This window comes from Ranitomeya imitator, chromosome 5 (genome assembly GCF_032444005.1).
Source record: "Ranitomeya imitator isolate aRanImi1 chromosome 5, aRanImi1.pri, whole genome shotgun sequence".
Lineage (NCBI taxonomy): Eukaryota > Metazoa > Chordata > Amphibia > Anura > Dendrobatidae > Ranitomeya > Ranitomeya imitator.
Window position 1 is genome coordinate 82,664,983 of NC_091286.1, and position 21,913 is coordinate 82,686,895.

At 44.5% G+C, this 21,913-nt stretch overlaps 1 protein-coding gene across 2 annotated transcripts in view; it reads left to right on the forward strand.

The window, feature by feature from the left end:
- Window positions 1–21,913, forward strand: part of XPO1 (exportin 1) — a 109,538-nt gene that overhangs the window by 14,039 nt on the left and 73,586 nt on the right. For both annotated transcript variants that reach the window (XM_069768884.1, XM_069768886.1), the window contains exon 2: window positions 19,876–20,007. In XM_069768884.1, coding sequence (XP_069624985.1) covers window positions 19,882–20,007 — 126 coding nt within the window. In that variant the 5' untranslated portion in view covers window positions 19,876–19,881. The remainder of the gene's footprint in view (window positions 1–19,875; window positions 20,008–21,913) is intronic.

Genomic DNA, 21,913 nt, shown 5'->3' on the forward strand with positions numbered 1-21,913 from the left:
TGGATAAGAGATGCCATATATCTTGCTTATACTGCTAGAGGCCAGACACCACCAGATGGCATCAGGGCCCACTCCACTCGAGCCATGGCCTCATCCTGGGCGGAAAGAGCGGACGTCTCCATAGACGTAATATGTAAGGCGGCAACTTGGTCATCTCCTTCCACCTTTTATAGACATTATCGTCTTGATTTATCTTCAGAGGCCAATTTAGTTTTTGGCCGTACAGTACTTAGTGCTGTAGTCCCTCCCAGGTGATTGATCTTTGAAAATCTCTCGTAGGGGTGCTGTCGTGCCGATAGGAAAACTGGTTTTTACGTACCGGTAATAGGATTTTACAGAGACACGACAGCACCCGCACATTCCCCCCCCCGTAGTTATTCACTGGTTTCTGCACCCTTTGGGGAAAGTGTGCTTGTTAAAAAATCACTCTTTAGTAGGTGATGGTATTTAGTAATGTTTAAGTATATATGTTCATGTGCTATACTCTTAAACACAAACTGGAGTGGTGAGGGGGACCGCCCCTTTAAATTCTGTAGGTTCCTGTCCGGAAGGTGGGCGGATCCCCTCTCTCGTAGGGGTGCTGTCGTGGCTCCGTAAAATCCTATTACCGGTACGTAAAAACCGGTTTTGCATGCGTTCTTGTTTGCGTTGTGCGTTGCGTCGCCGACGCAGCCTCGCACAACGCAAATGTGAACGTAGCCTTACATGCACAGGTTGCCATTTAGTTAGTTCACTGGGTGAAATTAGATCAGAGAGCTAAAGCAATACTCAAAGCCTCCATTAACACTTTGGACCAGTGGAAGATTGATTGCCCCGTTAACTTTATTATCCTGGAGATGTCCTCTAAAGGAAGAGAGTTGTTGTTTTTTTTTTTTTTTTTTTTTTTAAATTTCTCTTACCTGCCCAAGGAACAGCATTGTTTAGTTTTTCATTTCTTCCTGATATTACCACCCGCATTTTATTTAAAAGCTGAAATCTTGGGCTCTGTATTGTGTAACCACGGGTTAATGATTTGCACTTGCTGACAAGCTGTCACATGCTGCTGTTAACTTTACACCAACCCTTTCAGAAGATGTTTTGAAACTATTGGCTTGTTAATTATCATCTTCGAAGTAGTAATGACGTTTAGAAGGTTTGGCTTAACGTGAAGCTTCATAGTAAATATTTTGAAAATTACTTTGTTGTACAATAGGGCACACTGATGTGTGTATCTCTGTCCTAATGTATTTTTAGTTGATCTTAAATCCTAAGTGTTCTCTGAACTTGTAGGATTGTTGTGCATCAGTTTCAAGTATTGGCATACTTGTAGCCTTTATGACCCTCTAAAACTGGAAATAAACTTTAGTCTTTCATTGACATGTCACAGGGATGTTTTGATGTAAAAGAATTTAGGATTTGACTGGCATGATTTGTATTGTAAATTGACTCCTAACTTTTACTTCAATTAACATCTGATTTATAGCTTTCTTAATGCTTTTTTCTTACCCTTTGACTTCTGTTTATGGTTTGGTTTCTGAAACATTTTCTGGCTGTATGAAGAAACTGATCAAACGTAATGATTAGTAAAAAAAAAATGCAATTAGAGCATCATTAGTCCCTGCAGTTAATGTCACTTATAGCAGGGCTTTGGAGTCAGTAAGCTAAACCTTTGACTCCTGACGCCTCTCTACTGAGCATGTACATAAAGTGCAGCACAGGTTCATCTCAACTAAAAGCTCAGATCCTTAAATCAGGAATAGAACAGACATTTATAGTAAATTTCATTCTTATGAAAAAAATTTAATGCACATACTGCATTGAACTGTCCAATTTATTATATATTGTAGTCAGTCCATTTTATTCCGACTCCACCATAATGGACACGTAATCCAGAGCCATGCTGTATAGGTGCCTGACTGCAAAACTGAAGTGAAATAAGGCTTGGTTATATAGGATTCCAGAGTGGTCCTGAGGGATTTTGTGTATGGCTAGCTTTATATGCTGACATAATTTGTCAATTGCATTGATGGCATGCTTTCTTGTGAAAGCATGTTTGAGATAACTAATTGGCAGTTTTTAGAACTTTGTCTTGTTTTGCAGAGTATCAAGGTGCCACATGTTTACATTGGTCAGTTTCACTTCCAGTATTTTTTTTTTTTTTTTTTAGGGACCACCTCACATTTGAATTGACTTTGAGGGGCTTATGTTGGGTATTTTCTGCAACAGTGACATCGTTCTAAAAACTGCACCCCTCAAATTGCCAACAAAATTCAAGAAGTTTATTAACCCTTTACAGGAGTTATTGCGTTGTGGAAGGAGAAAATGCACATTTGTTGTGCAATTTTTCCAGAGTACACCAATACCCTGTATGTGGGGGAAAACCACTGTTTGGGCGCACAGCAGGGCTCAGAAGGGAAAGAACGCCATTTTTCCTTTTTGAATGCAAAATTGGCTGGCATTAAGAGCAGAGGCCATGTCCCGTTTCAGGAGTTCCTGATGTGCCTGAATAGTGGAAACTGCCCACAAGTGACTCCATTTTGACTAGACCCCTTAAGGAACTTCACAGAAGTTTATAACGTTGAGTCGTGAAAATAAAACATACAAAAAAGGTTGCACTCGTGCAAAAGCATGTCTAATCTGAAATATATGAAATATGAATAGCAAAATGGCTTTTGAACATTAAAAAAATATTTAAGAGACGCTTTGCACAGAATTTGATATAATCAAATAGTGTGAGCCCATCAACCGTCAGGTGGTCTCATAAAACTGATGGGTCCCTGACCCCCCCTGTCCAAATGTGAAAACTTACCGAAGGCCAATGTCTGTATGCCTGGGTGAATGTGGACACCTCTGTTCAGCAAAGCCTACACATGGGTTGGCCGGGACCAAGTGTGATGAGATGCAATTAAAAACCACATGGTGATGGGAAGAGTGCTTAGTCAGTCAGCTACCATAGAAATGACAAAAAAAAGACTCGCACATCCAAACTAGTGTGAATAGGTGCATACCAGGAGCAGCTACCTCCATACATAAATATACAAAAAAGGTTGCACTCTATCGTGCAAAAGCATGACTAATCTGAAATATGAATAGCAAAATTGCTTTTGAACATTAGGAAAATATTTCGGTTGATGGGCTGACACTATTTGATTATATCAAATTCTGTGCAAAGCGTCTCTTAAATATTTTCCTAATGTTCAAAAGCAGGTGCTCCTGGTATGCACCTATTCACACTAGTTTGGATGTGCAAGTCTTTTTTTTTTTTTTTTTTGTCACTTCTGTGAAAATAAAACAATGCCTTTTTTTTTTTTCCCACAAAAATGATCTTTTAGCCCCCAATTTATTTTCACAAGGGCAACATGAGAAACTGGACCACAGAATGTGTTGTGCAATTTCTCATGAGTACTCATAGCGCAAAAATGCCTATTTCTGTAAGGTCGGTGGTGTCAAATTGGATTCTTGATTGCACCACAATATCTGGAATCAGTGGCAGATAATCTTCAGGTCTGAGGGTCAATAATGGCGGCTGCTGGTTCTTTTTCTGTCCTGGTGCGTCTGTGGCGTTTTGGCATCACTTGAGGAAGAGGAGGAGTCGGTAAAATAAAGAGAGGTGGAATCCTCTTCCTATCAGTGTCGGAAGCAAGGAAGGCGTATGCCTCCTCTGAATACTGTTGGGGACAAGTAGGATGACATTTTTCACTTACGTGGTGTTTGTATGTGTACCAAATCATATTCAGGTGAGTGCTCTGTATAAACATTTAGAAGAGAAAAAAATCTTACCAACTAATCTAAAAAAAATTTTTCACACGCATAATCAGCTGGTTAACTATCAGTGATATGTTGCGGATTAATGCTCGACGTCTGTAGGACGGAAGCATGAATCTGATTCCTTTTTTCCCCACGCTAACACAAACTCACTTCAGTAAAAAATACTGTAGTAGACTATTGCTACAGTATATTTTTACTGTCCCCAATGTACTTTCAACAATTCTAAATTTTTTTAACTTTTTTAAAATGTTGTTTATTTATTTTAAACCCAAGAACAACCAGAGGTCGGTCAGTGATGTCAGCGCTTGACGGCTGTAGGACTCACGCACAGATGTGGTGCTAAAGGGGGTGAGGGAGAGTTAGGCTATGTGCACACGTTGCAGATTATTTGCGGTTTTTTAGTGTTTTTGCGCTATAAAAACGCTATAAAACCGCAAATAATCTGCATACATTAAGCATCCCATCATTTATAATGGAATCTGCAATTTCTGTGCACATGATGATGTGCATTTTTCCGCATGAAAAAAGCATTGCGGAAAAATAATGAACCTGTTCATTAATTTTGCAGTTTTTTTCACGGATTTCCCACTGTCTAATGCATTGGGAAAATATCCGGGAAAAAACGCGCAAAAAACGCGTCAAAACCACGCAAAAAACCGTTTGCGGATTTCATGCGGAAATCTGGCAGAAATGTCCGGGTTTCCACAGGAATTTTCTGCATGAATTCCTGAACGTGTGCACATAGCCTCAAGCGAGCGCAGCTGCTAATCAGTTGTGTGCATCTGATCGGCTGTAGGACGCGCACACACAAAGTGGTGCAATGGGGTGTCCTGGGAAAACAGCGATCAGACTTTGATCAGTGATTTGTCACCGATCAGAGATCGGCGCCTGCAGGACACACGCACATAGGTGCTGCAAAGGTGGGGAAAGAAAAAAAATAGACAGGGATGTGAAAAGCCGTAGAAAACGCTGATCAACAGTCAGCAGCTGGAGGACACACCGAAAAAAGCCCTGCTAAAAATCGAGTGATGAAGTATTGATCAGCACTCTGTGGCAGAAGTAGGGGTGGTAAGAGGGGCTTTGGGGTAGATTAAGAAAGATCAGGAAAAAAATATATATTTTTTTCAGCCGCAGCAAGGATAGTGATGGCACAGAGCACAGACCGACAGTGACCGACCTGTGGGGGAAGCACGTTGTCATCTTGTGACCTCAGCTTCTGATTGACCAGAAGTCACTCTCAACGTAAAGTTAAGAGCCCTGTTTTGATTCACAGACTGACATCGAGTTGTGACTTCCGGATCACTTTCAGTTTCACAATGACTAAAAAGTAATTTTAAATAGCTCACTGTAAACTTAGACTATGTGCACCCGTTCAGGATTTCTCGCAGAAAATTCCTGAGAAAAACCGGACATTTTCTGCAAGAAATCCGCAAAAAAAACCGCATGCGTTTTTGCCGCGTTTTTTTCCGGACACTTCCCAATGCATTTTGTAGTGGGAAATCCGCAAAAAAACCCGCAAAATTAATGAACATGCTGCGTTTTTTACCGCGATGCGTTTTTTTCGCGGAAAACAACGCATCATGTGCACAAAACATGCGGAGTTCATTCTAAATGATGGGATGCTTATTGTATGCCATTTTTTTTGCGGTTTTATAGCGTTTTTATCGCTAAAGTACAGGTGCTCATTTACAATGATGGTCCAGCCATCTTGACTTAGTGGGGGCAGATAAAGGCTGCGTGAACTTGTCGCCAGCCAATATTTGTGGTACTTTTGGGAGGGATGGCGTTTAATGGAGGGTTATGATTAGAGGATATAATATACGCTGCTCAAAAAAAATAAAGGGGACACTTAAACAGAATATAACTCCAAGTAAATCAAACTTCTGTGAAATAAAACTGTCAACTTAGGAAGCAACACTGTTTGACAATCAATTTCACATGCTGTTGTGCAAATGGAATAGACAACAGATGGCAATTATCAACACTCAATAAAAGAGTGGTTTTGCAGGTGGGGACCACAGACAACATCTCAGTACCAATGCTTTCTGGCTGATTTGGTCACTTTTGAATGTTGGTTGTGCTTTCACACTCGTGGTAGCATGAGACGGACTCTACAACCCACACAAGTGGCTCAGGTAGTGCAGCTCATCCACGATGGCACATCACTGCGAGCTGCGGCAAGAAGGTTTGCTGTGTCTGTCAGCGTAGTGTCCAGAGGCTGGAGGCGCTACCAGGAGACAGGCCAGTACACCAGGAGATGTGGAAGGGGCCATATGAGGGCAACAACCCAGCAGCAGGAAGGACTGCTACCTCAGCCTTTGTGCAAGGAGTTCCAGGAGGAGCCCTGCAAAATGACCTCCAGCAGGCCATAAATGTGCATGTCTGCACAAATGGTTAGAAACTGACTCCATGAGGATGGTCTGAGTGCCCGACGTCCACAGATGGGGGTTTTGCTCACAGCCCAACACCATGCAGGATGCTTGGCATTTGCCACAGAACACCAGGATTGGCAAATTCGCCACTGGCGCCCTGTGCTCTTCACAGATGAAAACAAGTTCACACTGAGCACATGTACAGACGTCACAGCCTGGAGACGCCGTGGAGAGCGATCTGCTGCCTGCAACATCCTTCAGCATGACCGGTTTAGCAGTGGGTCAGTAATGTTGTGGCATTTCTTTGAAGGGCCGCACAGTCCTCCATGTGCTCACGAAAGGTAGCCTGACTGCCATTAGGTACCACGATGAGATCCTCAGACCCCTTGTGAGACCATATGCTGGTGCTGTTGGCCCTGAGTTCCTCCTAATGCTGGACAATGCCAGACCTTGTGTGGCTGGAGTGTCAGCAGTTCCTGCAAGATGAAGGCATTGAAGCTATGGACTGGCCCACCCGTTCTCCAGACCTGAATCCGATTGAACACATCTGGGTCATTATGTCTTGCACTATCCACCAACGTTTGACGTTGCACCACAGACTGTCCAGGAGTTAGCAGATGCTTTAGTCCAGGTCTTGGAGGAGATCTCTCAGGAGCCCATCCGCCGCCTCATCAGGAGCAAGCCCAAGCGTTGTAGGGAGGTCATACAGGCACATGGAGGCAACGCACACACAACTGAACATCATTTGCTTGTCTTGAGGCATTTCCACTGAATTTGGATCAGCCTGTAACTTCATTTTCCTCTTGATGTTGAGCATCATTCCAAAGCCAGACCTCCCTGGGATATTAATTTTGATTTACATTGATAATTTCTAGGTTTTATCGTTCTTAACCCCATCCACTATGTAATGAAGAAAGATTTGCAACTGAAATATTTCATTCAGTGATATCTAGGATGTGGTATGTGTTCCCTTTATATTTTTTTGAGAATCTACAAATGTAGGTGGACAGTATGTGTAATGGGGTTATGAAGGGGGAGATTTATCAAACATGGTGTAAAGTGAAACTGACTCAGTTGCCCTTAGGAACCAATCAGATTCCACTTTTCATTCTTCACAGACTCTTTGGAAAATGAAAGGTTGAATCTGATTGGTTGCCAAGGGAAACTGAATCAGATTCAACCTTTCATTTTCCAAATAGTCTGTGAAGAATGAAAAGTGGAATCTTATTGGTTCCTAAGGGCAACTGAGTCAGTTTCACTTTACACCATGCTTGATAAATCTCCCTCTCCATAGCCCTATTACAAATACTGTCCACCTACTTTTGGACCACCGTGTGTGTGTGTGTGTCTTTGATTAGGGAACGTGATAGGCTGATCTAAACAGATGTGTTTTTAAGGTGCACCTAAAACTGGTTAAGTTGTAGTAAAGGTACCGTCACACTCAGCGACGCTGCAGCGATATAGACAACGAGCCAATCGCTGGAGCGTCGCTGTTTAGGTTGCTGTAGAGACGTCAAACACAGCAACTCCAGAACGATGCAGGAGCGATCCAGTAACGTAACGGCGACTCGCTTATCGTTCTCGCTGGTTGTTAGCTCCATGTAAAATGTTGCTGGCATCGTTGCTTTTGATGTCAAACATGACGATACACGCCGACCTGATGATGAAATAAAGACTTCTAGCTCCGACCAGCGATGGCACAGCGGGATCCAGATCGCTGCTGCGTGTCAAACACAACGAGATCACTATCCAGGACGCTGCAACGTCACAGATCGTTGTCGTTCTCGTTGCTGAGTGTGACGGTATCTTTAGTCCTAATTTCTTGGGGTAGAGCATTCCAAAGGACTGGTGCAACCCTGTAGAATGTAAGCCCACAAGGGCAGGTTCTTGTGTCCTCTGTATCAGTCTGTCACTGTTGGTTTGTTTATTGTAAGTGATATCTGGAATTCGTATGTAACCTCTTCTCATGTACAGCACCATGGAATCAATGGTGCCATATAAATTAATAACTTGGGAGAAGTCTTGGAGCCGTGAATCGGAGGAATGGATTAGTGCGGATGTTAGACAAAGGTCGCTACGACTAATAGCCAGGGATAGAGCTCGCTCTTGCCACTGCTTTTACAGGCAGATCATGTAAGGTATATACATATGACTTCTTCTTTTCCAGGTGGATTCTTCCCGAAATACTCCTGATTACGTGCAGAGCAAAATAAACCTAATGCACTACAGTATGAGAGGGAGATTGCTGTGCACATGTTCAGTCTTTTGTTACTACTTTTAAAGGCTCTGGGGTATAGAAACTGTGAAGTGGTTAAAACTAGTATGTGCATTCTTCAGTCAGTTTCTGTTGTGTGAAGAGTGGTTAAAATCACAAAGAAAAAAAGCCTTAAAAACAAGTCTACATGGTCAGCGAAGGCCAGTCAGGAGAAAGACTGCCTGCTTCCCTCTCATAGACTTGTATTGAGCGCTTGTGACGTAGCTTCTGACTTCCGGCCAGTCAGAAGATGGCACTGTCTTGCCAAATTAGTGTTTTTTTTTTTTTTTTTTTTTTTTTATGCCATAGGGTGAGTACCTTATGTACTCTAGTTCTTCTGTTTCGCTATGTCGCTTAATCCATATGCAAGGTATTTATTCAGTCGCCATGACAGCACTACGACAGAGGGGATCCGCCCTTCAGGGACAGGAAACCTACAGACATAAAAGGGAAAAACTTCAAGAAACTCCTTTTTCTGCCATTTTATTTTTTGTTTCCTGGAGTATCGTTGAAGGTGTGGTTTTTTTTTTTTTTTCTTTTTTTCTTTTAACCCTCTTTCCCATCTGAAGCTTATTTTGTAGCCTTGGACTGTGCCTAGTTTGGAATGTATCCCATCAGCTGCCGCTTCAAAGAAACTACATTCACTTTCTTTTCAAAACCTGAAACAGAAGGAAAAAAGCTCTAAAGACAAAACCTGGGATGTATACAGGGGGAATTAAGGGTGTTATATGGAATATGTTATGGAATGCAGCACATGTGCTGATTAAGATACCAGTCTTAGTTCAGACATTAAAAACTTGACAGGTCCTCTTTAAGTCTGATGAAGGCCCTGACAGAATGGCAAGTTCACTGCAGTCCTTATCTGCAAAGAAAGTGAGCGATTTGGAGCTTTAGGCCATGTTCACACCATCCTTTTTTTCATGCGGAATCGCCGCGATTTTCCCGCAGCTGTTTTCCATGCAGGGTACATTACAATGTACCCTATGGAAAACAGGAACTGCTGTGCCCACATTGCAGAAAATCGCGAAAAAAGCCGCACTGAATAGCCGCGGTAAAAAAGAAGTACCATGTCACTTCTTTTTGCGGAACTGCAGTGGTTCTGCACCCATAGACCTCCATTGTGAGGTCAAACCCGCAGTAAAACCCGCAGATGAAAAAAATATCTGCGTGTTTTCTGCGGTTTGTGGTGCAGAACCGCTGCAGTGTGGCTGCCCCCCATGCTCCGATGCCACCCCCGCGCTCCGACGCCCCACCCCCCCCCCCCCCCCGTGCCCTCATCTCACCCCCATATACTTACCCGGCCTCCCGGTGTCCGTCCGGCCGTCTTCTCCCTGGGCGCCGCCATCTTGCAAAATGGCGGGCGCATGAGCAGTGCGCCCGCCGAATCGGCCGGCAGATTCGTTACAAAGTGCATTTTGATCACTGAGAGAGGTTATATCTCAGTGATCAAAATAAAAAAAATAGTAAATGACCCCTCCCCCCCCACTAAGGTTAGAATAGGGGTAGGGTTAGGGTATTTTCAGCCATTTTAACCCTAAAAAACTTCCTAGAAAACACAGACTCTGCATAGAAAACTGCATCAAAAAACGCACCAAAAAAAGGACCTGCGTTTTCTGCCAAGAGCTGCGGTTTTTAGTCCTGAAAAAAAAGGAGGGAAATCGGGAACGTGTGAACATAGCCTTAAGTTATTGAATTAATTACTAAAGAAAAGAAGCCTAATGAAATCCATGAAAGGATGATTGCTGTATATGATGGTGATGATCATCATTATTCCTACTACCAAGCAAAGTTTTGGGCCAAGTAGTTTATATGGGGTAGGGAGAAAATCCCTGTGCCATAAAGTGGAGGCCATGATTTTTGGAAGGTTGTCTGGTTAGTGTTAGGGTATGTTCACACGTTCAGGATTTCCATCCTTTTTTTTTCCTGACTGTTTTTTAAAAAACTGCAGCTCTTGGCAGAAAACGCAGGTCCTTTTTTTGGTCCTTTTTTGGTCCGTTTTTGATGCGTTTTTTGATGCGTTATTGATGCGTTTTTTTTTATGCAGTTTTCTAGCCAGAGTCTGTGTGTTTTCTAGGAATTTTTTTAGGGTTAAAATGGCTGAAAATACCCTAACCCTAACCCTACCCCCTAACCCTACCCCTAACCCTACCCCTAACCCTAACCCTACCCCTAACCCTAACCCTACCCCTAACCCTACCCCTATTCTAACCTTAGTGAAAAAAAAAAAAAAAAATTCTTTATTTTTTTTATTGTCCCTACCTATGGGGGTGACAAAGGGGGGGGGGTGTCATTTACTATTTTTTTTATTTTGATCACTGAGATAGGTTATATCTCAGTGATCAAAATGCACTTTGGAACGAATCTGCCGGCCGGCAGATTCGGCGGGCGCACTGCGCATGCGCCCGCCATTTTGCAAGATGGCGGCGCCCAGGGAGAAGACGGCCGGACGGACACCGGGACGCCGGGTGAGTATAAGGGGGGGAGATTAGGGCACGGGGGGGGCATCAGAGCACTGGGGGGGGGGCATCGGAGCACTGGGGGGGGCATCGGAGCACGGGGGGGCGGGATCGGAACACGGGGGGGGGCAGCCACACTCCGCCCACGCACTTCCGCCCGCTCCCCGCACTTCCTGCTGCAGCGGTTCTGCACATCAAATCGCAGTAAAACCCGCAGATATATTTTTGATCTGCGGGTTTTACTGCGGTTTGGACCTCACAATGGAGGTCTATGGGTGCAGAACCGCTGCGGCTCCGGAAAAAGAATTGACATGCTCCTTCTTTTTTCCGGGAGCTATTCAGCGCGTCTTTTTTTTTACAATTTCCGGACCATGTGCACAGTGTGTCCTGTTTTCCATAGGGTACAGTGTACTGTACCCTGCATGGAAAACAGCTGCGGAACCGCAGCGGCAAAACCGCCGCGGTTCCGCGGTAAAAAACGCACTGTGTGAACATGGCCTTATAGTTTTTCCAGTATCATCATGTCAGTCAGTTCCCGGATGTTGATGCCTGAGTAAAGAACGTGTCGCCAGCAATTTAGCCAAGAAAATTTAGACATGCTTAGAGAATGCAGGAGACTTCTATTCTCTAAGTATTACAAGTGATGAAACATGGGTCTACCACCATGATCCTGAGACCAAACAAGAATTCATGCAATGGAAGCACAAAGGGCCATCAACTCCAAAGAAATTGTATGTCCAGCAGTCAGCTGGAATGATGGCAGCAGTGTTTAGAGGTATAGAAGGCATTTAAATTAGAATTCCTACCACACGAGACAACAAATACTAGAGATGCCTATGATGCAATCAAAGAGAAACTCCATGAGAAGTTGTCGGCAGGTGTTCGCCACCTAAGTCTGCATATCACAAGTTGATATCAGGGAATGCGGCGTTATGGAGCTTAAAGGGAACCTGTCACCCCGTTTTTTGAGATTGAGCTATAAATACTGTTAAATAGGGCCTGCGCTGTGTGTTCCTATAGTGTATGTAGTGTACCCCGATTCCCTATGTATGCTGAGAAATAACTTACCAAAGTCGCCGTTTTCGCCTGTCAATCAGGCTGGTCAGGTCGGGAGGGCGTGGTGACATCGCTGGTTCTTTCTCAGCTTTACGTTGGTGGCGTAGTGGTGTAGTGGTGAAGACACAGCGCGCGATCTGCGCTGTAATCCCTTGCATCGGTGGGGGCGGCCATCTTCCTGGGGCCGCGCGTGCGCAGATCGAGTGCTCTGCTGCACGGGGCTTCAGGAAAATGGCCGCGGGATGCCGCGCGTGCGCATTAGAGATCGCGGCGGCCATTTTCCCAAAGCCGAGATGCAGACTCGACTTTGGGAAAATGGCCGCCGCGATCTCTAATGCGCACGCGCGGCATCCCGCGGCTATTTTCCTGAAGCCCCGTGCAGCAGAGCACTCGATCTGCGCACGCGCGGCCCCAGGAAGATGGCCGCCCCCACCGATGCAAGGGATTACAGCGCAGATCGCGCGCTGTGTCTTCACCACTACACCACTACGCCACCAACGTAAAGCTGAGGAAGAACCACCGATGTCACCACGCCCTCCCGACCTGACCAGCCTGATTGACAGGCGAAAACGGCGACTTTGGTAAGTTATTTCTCAGCATACATGGGGAATCGGGGTACACTACATACACTATAGGAACACACAGCGCAGGCCCTATTTAACAGTATTTATAGCTCAATCTCAAAAAACGGGGTGACAGGTTCCCTTTAACCATCCACCCTACAGTCTAGACCTGGCTGTCGGTAATTACTTTCTATTTCGGAATCTGAAGAAATTTCTTCTTGAGCAAAGATTTTCTGATGAAAATGTAGTTAGAGGCAGTAATGTGGGTTCCTGCAGCAGAAGTCAATGGGAATTACATTTAAAAGTAGATCAATTCTCTCAGAAAACTTTGTTTTCATATTCAGTTCGATAAATTATTGAATACCCCTCAGTACCTGTGGATTTACAATGTAAATGAATAGTAAGTCATTCAAGAGTTTGTTTCCCAGGTATTTTTCAGATTGTCCTTTTTTCAAAAGACTTCTCAAACTCTGTGTACAAATACCCTTTAGCTATGTTTCCACTAAGCCCTTTTTTATTTATATTTTTCTGCAGCCCAAACCTACTCTGTTGGCAATAAAAACCTTTATTGGCCCTTTGTGGCACTTTTGGGTGTGGATTGAGTGCTTTGTCTACAGTACTTTTTTTTTCCCACCAAGCGCCATTCGTTTTTCATTTTCTTACTGCTTTCTAGGGGTGAAAAAGATGCTGATGGAATTGACATGCTGCAGATTTGAAAGAAACTGTAGTTTTCCAATTCAGTCAGAAAAATAATCATGTGCATGAAATTTCTGAAGTCGCATCGGTTTGGTACTGTAAAAAGCAAAAATACAGCTGAAAAGGGGCAGCACCGCTTAACTACCCAGGTCCTGGATCAAATGCACTACAGGATGCAGCCGGCTCATGTAGCAAAGATGTTTGCAATACAGGTGCAAAATACTAAAGAGACAGCCACTCACAGCCTACCAATTAATGGAGGGGGTGATTGCTTAGTATATGTTTGCACAGGGGGCAGGTCAGTGAGGGATCAGTGACCTGTCAGCAGTCTGCATTATGAATAGCTAATCGGAGCACCACATACATGAACCCCGCCTTAGGGCACGAGAATCTCGTTAACACAAAACTGAAAATAAAGATGAAGAAACAACCAGAAGATGGATTTCATCAACCAATGTATCGTTTTAATCAGTAAAACGGTGCCGACCTGACACTGTAGGTTACTATGTACAACCCTGCTGACAGTCTCTTTACCCCACAAGGGAGGGTGGTTTTGCACGTTAATGACCGGGCCAATTTTTAGAACTCTGACCACTGTCCCTTTTTTGAGGTGTTAACTCTGGAACGCTTCAACTGATCCCGGTGATTCTGACATTGTTTTCTCGTGACATGTACTTCATGATAGTGGTAAAATTTCTTTGATATTACTAGCATTTATTTGTGAAAAGAAAAAGGGGAAATTTGGCAAAATTTTCGAAAATATAGCAATTTTCCACCTTTTAATTTTCATGCCCTTAAATCATAGATATGTTACAGAAAATACTTTAACTGTTACATACCCGCTCTTAGCACACGGCTTGGGGTTGCGCCTGCAAGGGTTAGGCTACTTTCACACATCAGGTTTTCGCTGCCGGGCTAAAGGTACCGTCACACTAGATGATATCGCTAGCGATCCGTGACGTTGCAGCGTCCTCGCTAGCGATATCGTCCAGTGTGACAGGCAGCAGCGATCAGGCCCCTGCTGTGCTGTCGCTGGTCGGGGAAGAAAGTCCAGAACTTTATTTGGTCGCTGGACTCCCCGCAGACATCGCTGAATCGGCGTGTGTGACACCGATTCAGTGATGTCTTCACTGGTAACCAGGGTAAACATCGGGTAACTAAGCGCAGGGCCGCGCTTAGTAACCCGATGTTTACCCTGGTTACCATCCTAAAAGTAAAAAAAACAAACACTACATACTTACCTACAGCCGTCTGTCCTCCAGCGCTGTGCTCTGCACTCCTCCTGTACTGTCTGTGTGAGCGTTGGTCAGCCGGAAAGCAGAGCGGTGACGTCACCGCTCTGCTTTCCGGCCGCTGGGCTTACACAGACAGTACAGGAGGAGTGCAGAGCACAGCGCTGTAGGTAAGTATGTAGTGTTTGTTTTTTTTACTTTTAGGATGGTAACCATCGGGTTACTAAGCGCGGCCCTGCGCTTAGTTACCCGATGTTTACCCTGGTTACCGGCATCGTTGGTCGCTGGAGAGCGGTCTGTGTGACAGCTCTCCAGCGACCAAACAGCGACGCTGCAGCGATCCGGATCGTTAGCGACGCTGCAGCGATACCGACAAGTGTGACGGTACCTTAAGTCCGGCTGAATTTTTTTAAAAAAATGGATCTGGCGAATGTTGCCGCCGAATCCAGTTTTTTCCCCATAGACTTGCATTAGTGCCGGATTGCGCTGGATGACATTGCGTTTCGTCCGGTTTTCGCCAGATCCGGCAAATCTGCCATTTCTGGAAAAAATGTCCATAGCAACATTGTCTCTGGCAAAAAAGCCGGTAGCGCCGGCTTCCAGCTGTTAGCTAGAATGGGAGCCGGAAGGTGCCGGATCCAGAAAATGAGGATTCTGGTGCCGGATTCCGTTTTTTTTTTTAAACTGAGCATGATATATATATATATATATATATATGATCAGTCGCATCAGTTTTTCATAATCTGCGCCAAATCTGGTTTTTCCAACATTCGCCAGATTGTGCTTGAGCTAACTTTGTAGTCTGCTTTCTGTTTCCTGAGGGGGGGATGAATATAGACTGGAACAAATCAGCTCGGCTGCCCTCAATCTATGAACAACTTTGTATGCGTACAAGCCTAATTTATAGAGTTAACTTGGAGGTCAGATTTCTAGAATGGCCTCTCGGGTTAATATTATAATTGCTTGTTTTTTATTGGACCACGGCCGCTCCCCCCAATGAATATATTATTTTCTCTGAAATTCTTTGTGTAAAGTTTCCCACAGATATAGTGTCGGGCTGAAATTGACATCTCTCTGCAAAAGAGCCGAAGGTGTGACACGTTTTCCCTTCCTGGTTCCCCGCAAGACCCCCTGGCGAAATTGGAGACAGCAGACAACCTCCCCCCTCCCCGCTGATGACTCTGTATGGCAGCTCATTTTTTGCGGGACCAAGATGACTGTTTTAGCAGTACCATGTTTATTTATATCCATTTATTAATTGTGTGTTATTCCACTTTATTCCACTTTGTTAGGCGGTATGATAAAGCATTTTCTTTTTACACTTTTTTTTTTTTTTTATTTAACTGTGTTCACTGAAGGGGTTAATTAGTGGGACAGTTTTATAAGTCTGGTCGTTACGGATTGCGAGCATCGGGGAAGGAGGGGAGGAGGGCGTTAAGAAGGCTGCGGGGGACACCGTAAGGTAAGAATATCACGATTTTTTTTATTTATTTATGAACGCTATATCTTTTTACTATTGATGCTGCATAAGCAGCATCAATAGTAAAAGAGAGCGAGAGAGAATTTCCCTGACTGGAAGAATTGACTGGAAATTCTTCCGCGTATGCTCAGTTTGAAAAGATTGCATCAGTCGCTGGATTCCTGCTTCTCAGTCAGCGACTGATTCTGCATCCATAGGCTTTTATAATAGCCAACAACGGACAGCGCAGGATCGGTCACTAAGCGTTCCCTAAATTCCCCCCCCCCCCTTCGAGGTACAGAAAAAAAACGTTCCTCTGTGCGCTTTCTCTGCCTGACGAACAGCTATTTTACATCCATCCATCCGTCACGAATACAAGTCTATGAGAAAAAACGGATCCAGTAGCACCATTTGCTGGATCCGTTTTTCACAAAACAGATTGTGACGGAAAAAGAAAGATGGAAGTGTGAAAGAGGCCTTAGCATGTCATGTCCAAACTTGTGTTGTTGGATTCTACTACCCTCCACTACCCCTCGTGTAGTGAAAGTGTGAGATCTTTCCACTAGCCCATCACTGCTACGTGCTTTACTTGGCTATTACCGATTGGTAACATCATTAGCCTGGGCACAGTTTGGTAACAGCTTTGTAAAGTATGTGGCAGCACTGATTGAGGCCGGGATCACACACAGCGAGATACGGCCGTCAGCTTCCCTCACTGACTGAGCGCCGGCCGGCCGTAAAGCAGAGCACAGCGGTGACGTCACCGCTGTGCTTTACGGCCGGCGCTCAGTCAGTGCGGGAAGCTGACGGCGAGGGATGTGACAGACACCGGAATGTGAGTATGTGTTTTTTTTTTTTTTTAAACACACGGTGATCCAGCGACGAAATAAAGTTCTGGCCTTCTAGCTCCGACCAGCGATGTCACAGCAGGATCCAGATCACTGCTGCGTGTCAAACACAAGATCGCTATCCAGGACGCTGCAACGTCACGGATCGCTATCATTATTGTTGTAATGTTGTTCAGTGTGAAGGTACCTTAAGGGTAAGTTCACACTGCAAATAATGATACCTGCGTTTTTGCAGGGTTTTTCCAACACCTATTCAAACCAGTGGGTGAAAAACACTGCAAAAACACTGAAAGAAGTGACATGCGCTATGTAAAAAAAAAAAAGGATCAAAGCACAAATCCTGATGACACAAAAAAAAACCTGATGGTGAAAAAAAACATTGGGAAAAAAACGAAGCAAAAATGTACCTAGTGAAAAAGGAGTTACAGGTAAAACTTTTCAACACTTTAAGATCTAGGAAAAAATGCTTGTAACTGCTTGATAACGTGTAATGTACATTTAGGAGAAAAGAGCTGACCGGGGACTATAGGCGCTGCCCCAGACTACCTTCTCCTCGCTTTGCTTCAAGTGATTAAAAGGTCTCTCCTTTTGTATACATATGAGAGACCTGTCGATCACCTAGATTTAGTGTGCGATTGTTCTAGACACGTGTATCCCTGTGCTCTTCTGCTGGTTCTTCACTGCTTTCTCTGAAAGCTCTATCTTTGATCATGCATTCAAGTTCAGATTCCCGCTATATATTATTATTCACGTTTTGAAGCGGTGCTCTTTAACCTGCTGAAATGTAACTCTGCATTAATGGCCAAATTGTGCATTATGTATATACTAGATGGAGGGCGGCAATGTCACGATGGGGGCAGGCTTTGCAGCATTGAGAATCTATTCCCCCCGCCCCCATGTGCTTACCCACCTATCCACTCTTTCTCCATGTGCTGACTTCACCAGCCTGTGCTCTTTTTTTTTTTTTTTTTTTTACCTGTCTACCCCGTGTGCTATCCCCCTCGTCTCCTTCCTGTGCTGTTCTCAACTCGAAGACAATACTGACATTACAGCAGGAGATCCCCAGAGGATACATTTTGTGAGGTAAAATATTTTTTTTAAAGTCAGTGAAATATTTTACCTCGCAAAATGAATCCACTGGGATCCCCTGCTGTAATGTCAGTTTAGTCTTTTGCTTCCTCCCCTGCCTAGGAGATGTGGTATGCTCCGTACAGGGTGAGACACAACTATTTTTATAATGAACTTTCGTTCGTGAGAAACCCCCTTTAATGTGACCGGCTTCCTCTACTTGTAGGAACGTCACGCATCTGCCGCCGGGATCAGCCGAATGATTCACTTCACCTGTGCGTAATGCACACAGTAAATCAGACCGCTGCCATCTTTGTGCAGACAGATCGTGTTGGTTGAATCATTCGGCTGATCCTAGCAGCGGCGTGTTCACGACGATGTTCCGCTGGTGGTACCACGTAAAGAGGCTGTGTGAGTGGTGCGCACGGCATATAGTGTGCGTGTGGTGTGACGGTGTTCACGCTGGTGGTACTGTGCAATAGGTTGGTACCAGCAGCAGTTTCCATATTGAGTCACACATCACTTGGGAGTCCCAATATGGCGTTCGGTGAACTTCCTCCTCTTGGAATTCTGGGAAACGGTGACATCTGGACAGAACCGGAAATGAAAACATTACAAGGCAATTATATAAATAGACAAGTAGGTTCAGCTACAGTCCAGTAACAGGTGTGTGTGTGTGACCCAAATACTAGTAAAGTTGTGTAGGTTCCTAGATGCTGTTCTGAATCAAAATTATGGAGGGGAACCATTTTAATTTAAGAGTAGCTTTCTTCTTTGAGTAAAAGTTTAAATTTGTTATCTGATGGCTGTATAATTAACCTCTGGCAACCCATGTGGCAAATGTGCTTGTGCGCCCACACAGTAGTTACAATGGTAGTTTGGATAGAGCCAGAAAATTCAGGTCAGGTTGGCGGTGACCACGGAGCATGAGCCCAATACTGCTGCTTTTTGTATATGTACTGTGCGACTGACTAGTTTTTGGTATTACATTGGCCTGTATGTACTGTTTACATAAGCGGTGTATGGCATTATTCTGATGTGTACTGTGGAAAATTGCAATTTTATTTTTTAAAAGGGAGCCTGTTTTCTCGTGCTGCCCAAGCCACAGGCTCCACGAATCGCTGTCTGTTTTTATTGGAGCCGTGTAAATTTTCAGACACAGTATGCTAGTGAAAAGCTGTCCGGGGTAGACTATGTATCTCAATTGACTAGTCTGCCATTTTGTCCCCACGATGCTTCCCTAGACTAATGGGGATTTCCCTGTCTCTCAAAGGGATCAGGGTGTTAAGAAGCCACCAAGCAGCAGCGTTGGAGTAGTCAGTAAAGACACCTTGTCTCGAGCCAGTTTTTCAAATCTTTTTCTCTAAAATACTGCAGTAACACAGCCTAAGGCCGGGTTCACACTGCGTTAGCAGCAGCCCGTTCAGCACATATGCTAACGGGCTGCTGTAACACAAGTGCCAACGTTTACATCGCGCTAGCGCAGATACAGCATCTGCTAGCTCTATCTGCGCTAGCAGTGACTGACCTGGAAACGCTGCAGCCCGCGTCTCAGGGTCCGTCACTCAATGACTGCACATTCCTAGCGCACACCCATTGTTGGCGTGTGCTAGCGATGCATCCGATATTGCAGTCAATGGCGGCCTTAACGGACTACGTTACACCGCGTTTATGCCGCGGTGTAACGTAGTCCGTCTAACGGACTGCCAGGACGCAGTGTGAACCCAGTCTTGGGCCAGAGTCAAACTTGTAAGTGTGATGCAAGAAACTCGCACGATTCTCTCGCATCAATGAAGCTGCACACTCCGGTCCTGAGTGTCGGCGGTAGTACCGGGTATTGATGCGAGAGACTCACGCAAGGTTCTCACATCACACTCGCAAGTGTGACCCCGGCCTAACATGGAATGCCTGTGGTTCAGGCCAGGATTGCGGAGTCGGTAAGCCAAACCTCCGACTCCTCAATTTCCAGGACACCGACTCAGACACCACAGCCCTGGTTCAGACAGCATGAATCTGATCACATGTACCCTGAAGTATAGAATAAAGTGGTCTACAATGTATCTAGATTTTGTTTTAAGTCCTACATGTATTTATATATTAACATGTAATACCATTTTATTGCAGTAATCTATGCCAGCAATTATGACCATGTTAGCGGACCATGCAGCTCGACAGCTGCTGGATTTCAGCCAGAAACTGGACATCAACCTTTTGGACAATGTGGTGAATTGCTTATACCATGGAGAAGGTGCACAGGTAACTAGGAATGTTTTTTTTTTTCTACCATAATGTTGATTTATGTTATAAGTAAAAACTAATCGCTTAAATAAGACCTATCTAATGGGTGATTTTACAACTAGTGTCCAAAAATGGCTATCTAGATTGTATAGGTTGGAGACATATTGCCTGGTGAACAGCGGGCATTAGCTGCGTTTATGCATGGAGTGTTTACCAGCCTTCTACAGAAGGTTATCGAAGTGTTAAAATGTAACCGTTGCCCTACATGCAATGTAGAGACAAGTTTGGCTGCCTGCTATGTCTTCTGTACCTCATGCACATGAATGTTTGGCCGCATGTTGATGTGATCTATATAGGAGAAGCATGTTGGCTACTACTAGACCAGAGGTCCCCAACATTTCTGACCTTGAGAGCCGCAGTCGGCTCTGAGAGAAGGTCGTGAGCCACATCCAGCCTTGATAGAGGGTCGCGAGCCACATTCAGCTCCCGCCTCCTCACAATAGTGGCAACCACAGCCCCCATTACAGGCATAATTGTAACCAAAGCTTTTCCACAAAAATCAATCACCCCAAAGCAGTATACAAAGATCCAGGGGTTCCTACAATACTCCCCATTCAGTATTCTCCTATAAAAAAACTCCCAAGACACTGTCACATCAGCTTCAAACACCTCCTCTGACAGGTGGTGTCATCTTGTCTCCAGCATACCATACTTAAATCATCTCCAAACCCCAAAGACCATTATATGTGCATCCAGATCTGCTCTTCTGTGTAGAGCTGCTCACAAAATTCACCATTTTCAGATGTGCTCTTCATATGTTTGCTAGAACTGGAGTTAATGCACTAAGCTGACAGACAGCCACGAGACACAATTCATGGGACCGCGAGCCACATTTGGCTCCCGAGGTTGGGTACCCCTGTACTAGACGCTAGAGAGCAAGTGTACGGCATGCGAAGTCCAAGTGCTCGGTCCTTCTCTCAACATCAAATGTTGCATGTTAAATAGTTGGCTAATAGGAGCGTGTGTGAAGACCTTAAGGGTAAGTTTACACTAGCTGTTTTTTTTCAGTGTTTTTTTTTTTTCCACTACAAAACCTGATTTCTTGGTAAGAAAGAAGCTGCATAAAAAAAATATCATGTTTTCCTTGCTGTTTTTTTGCTACGGTTTTGGCATGCTAGATTTGATTCTTGTTCAGGCTGATAAAATGTAGTGTTGGAGGAAAAAAAAAAGTCCTACTCTATACACAAAAAAACACAGCAAAACCTGATACCTGCATTTTTTCTAGCATTTTTTTTAATCAGATACATTTCAATGGGTGAAAAACACTGAAAGTGACATGCTCCATTGTGCAAAAAAGCATGCAAAGCACAAAATCCTGATTGACTAAAAAAGCAAGTTCTGTGCATGAGACTTATGAAATCTCAGACTTTGCTGGTACTGTAAAACACAGCTGAAAATCTGAGTAAAAAAAGCTGCAAAAACGCCTAGTGAATTTGTCCTTAACCCCTTCCCGACCTTTGACGCATACGCTGCGTCATGAAAGTCGGTGCCATTCCGACCCATGACGCAGCATATGCGTCATGGAAAGATCGCGTCCCTGCAGGCCGGGTGAAAGGGTTAACTCCCATTTCACCCGATCTGCAGGGACAGGGGGAGTGGTAGTTTAGCCCAGGGGGGGTGGCTTCACCCCCTCGTGGCTACAATCGCTCTGATTGGCTGTTGAAAGTGAAACTGCCAATCAGAGCGATTTGTAATATTTCACCTAAAAAACTGGTGAAATATTACAATCCAGCCATGGCCGATGCTGCAATATCATCGGCCATGGCTGGAAACACTTATGTGCACCCACCCCACCCCTCCGATCGCTCCCCCAGCCCCCCGATCTGTGGTCCGCTCCCCTCCGTCCTGTGCTCCGCTCCCCCGT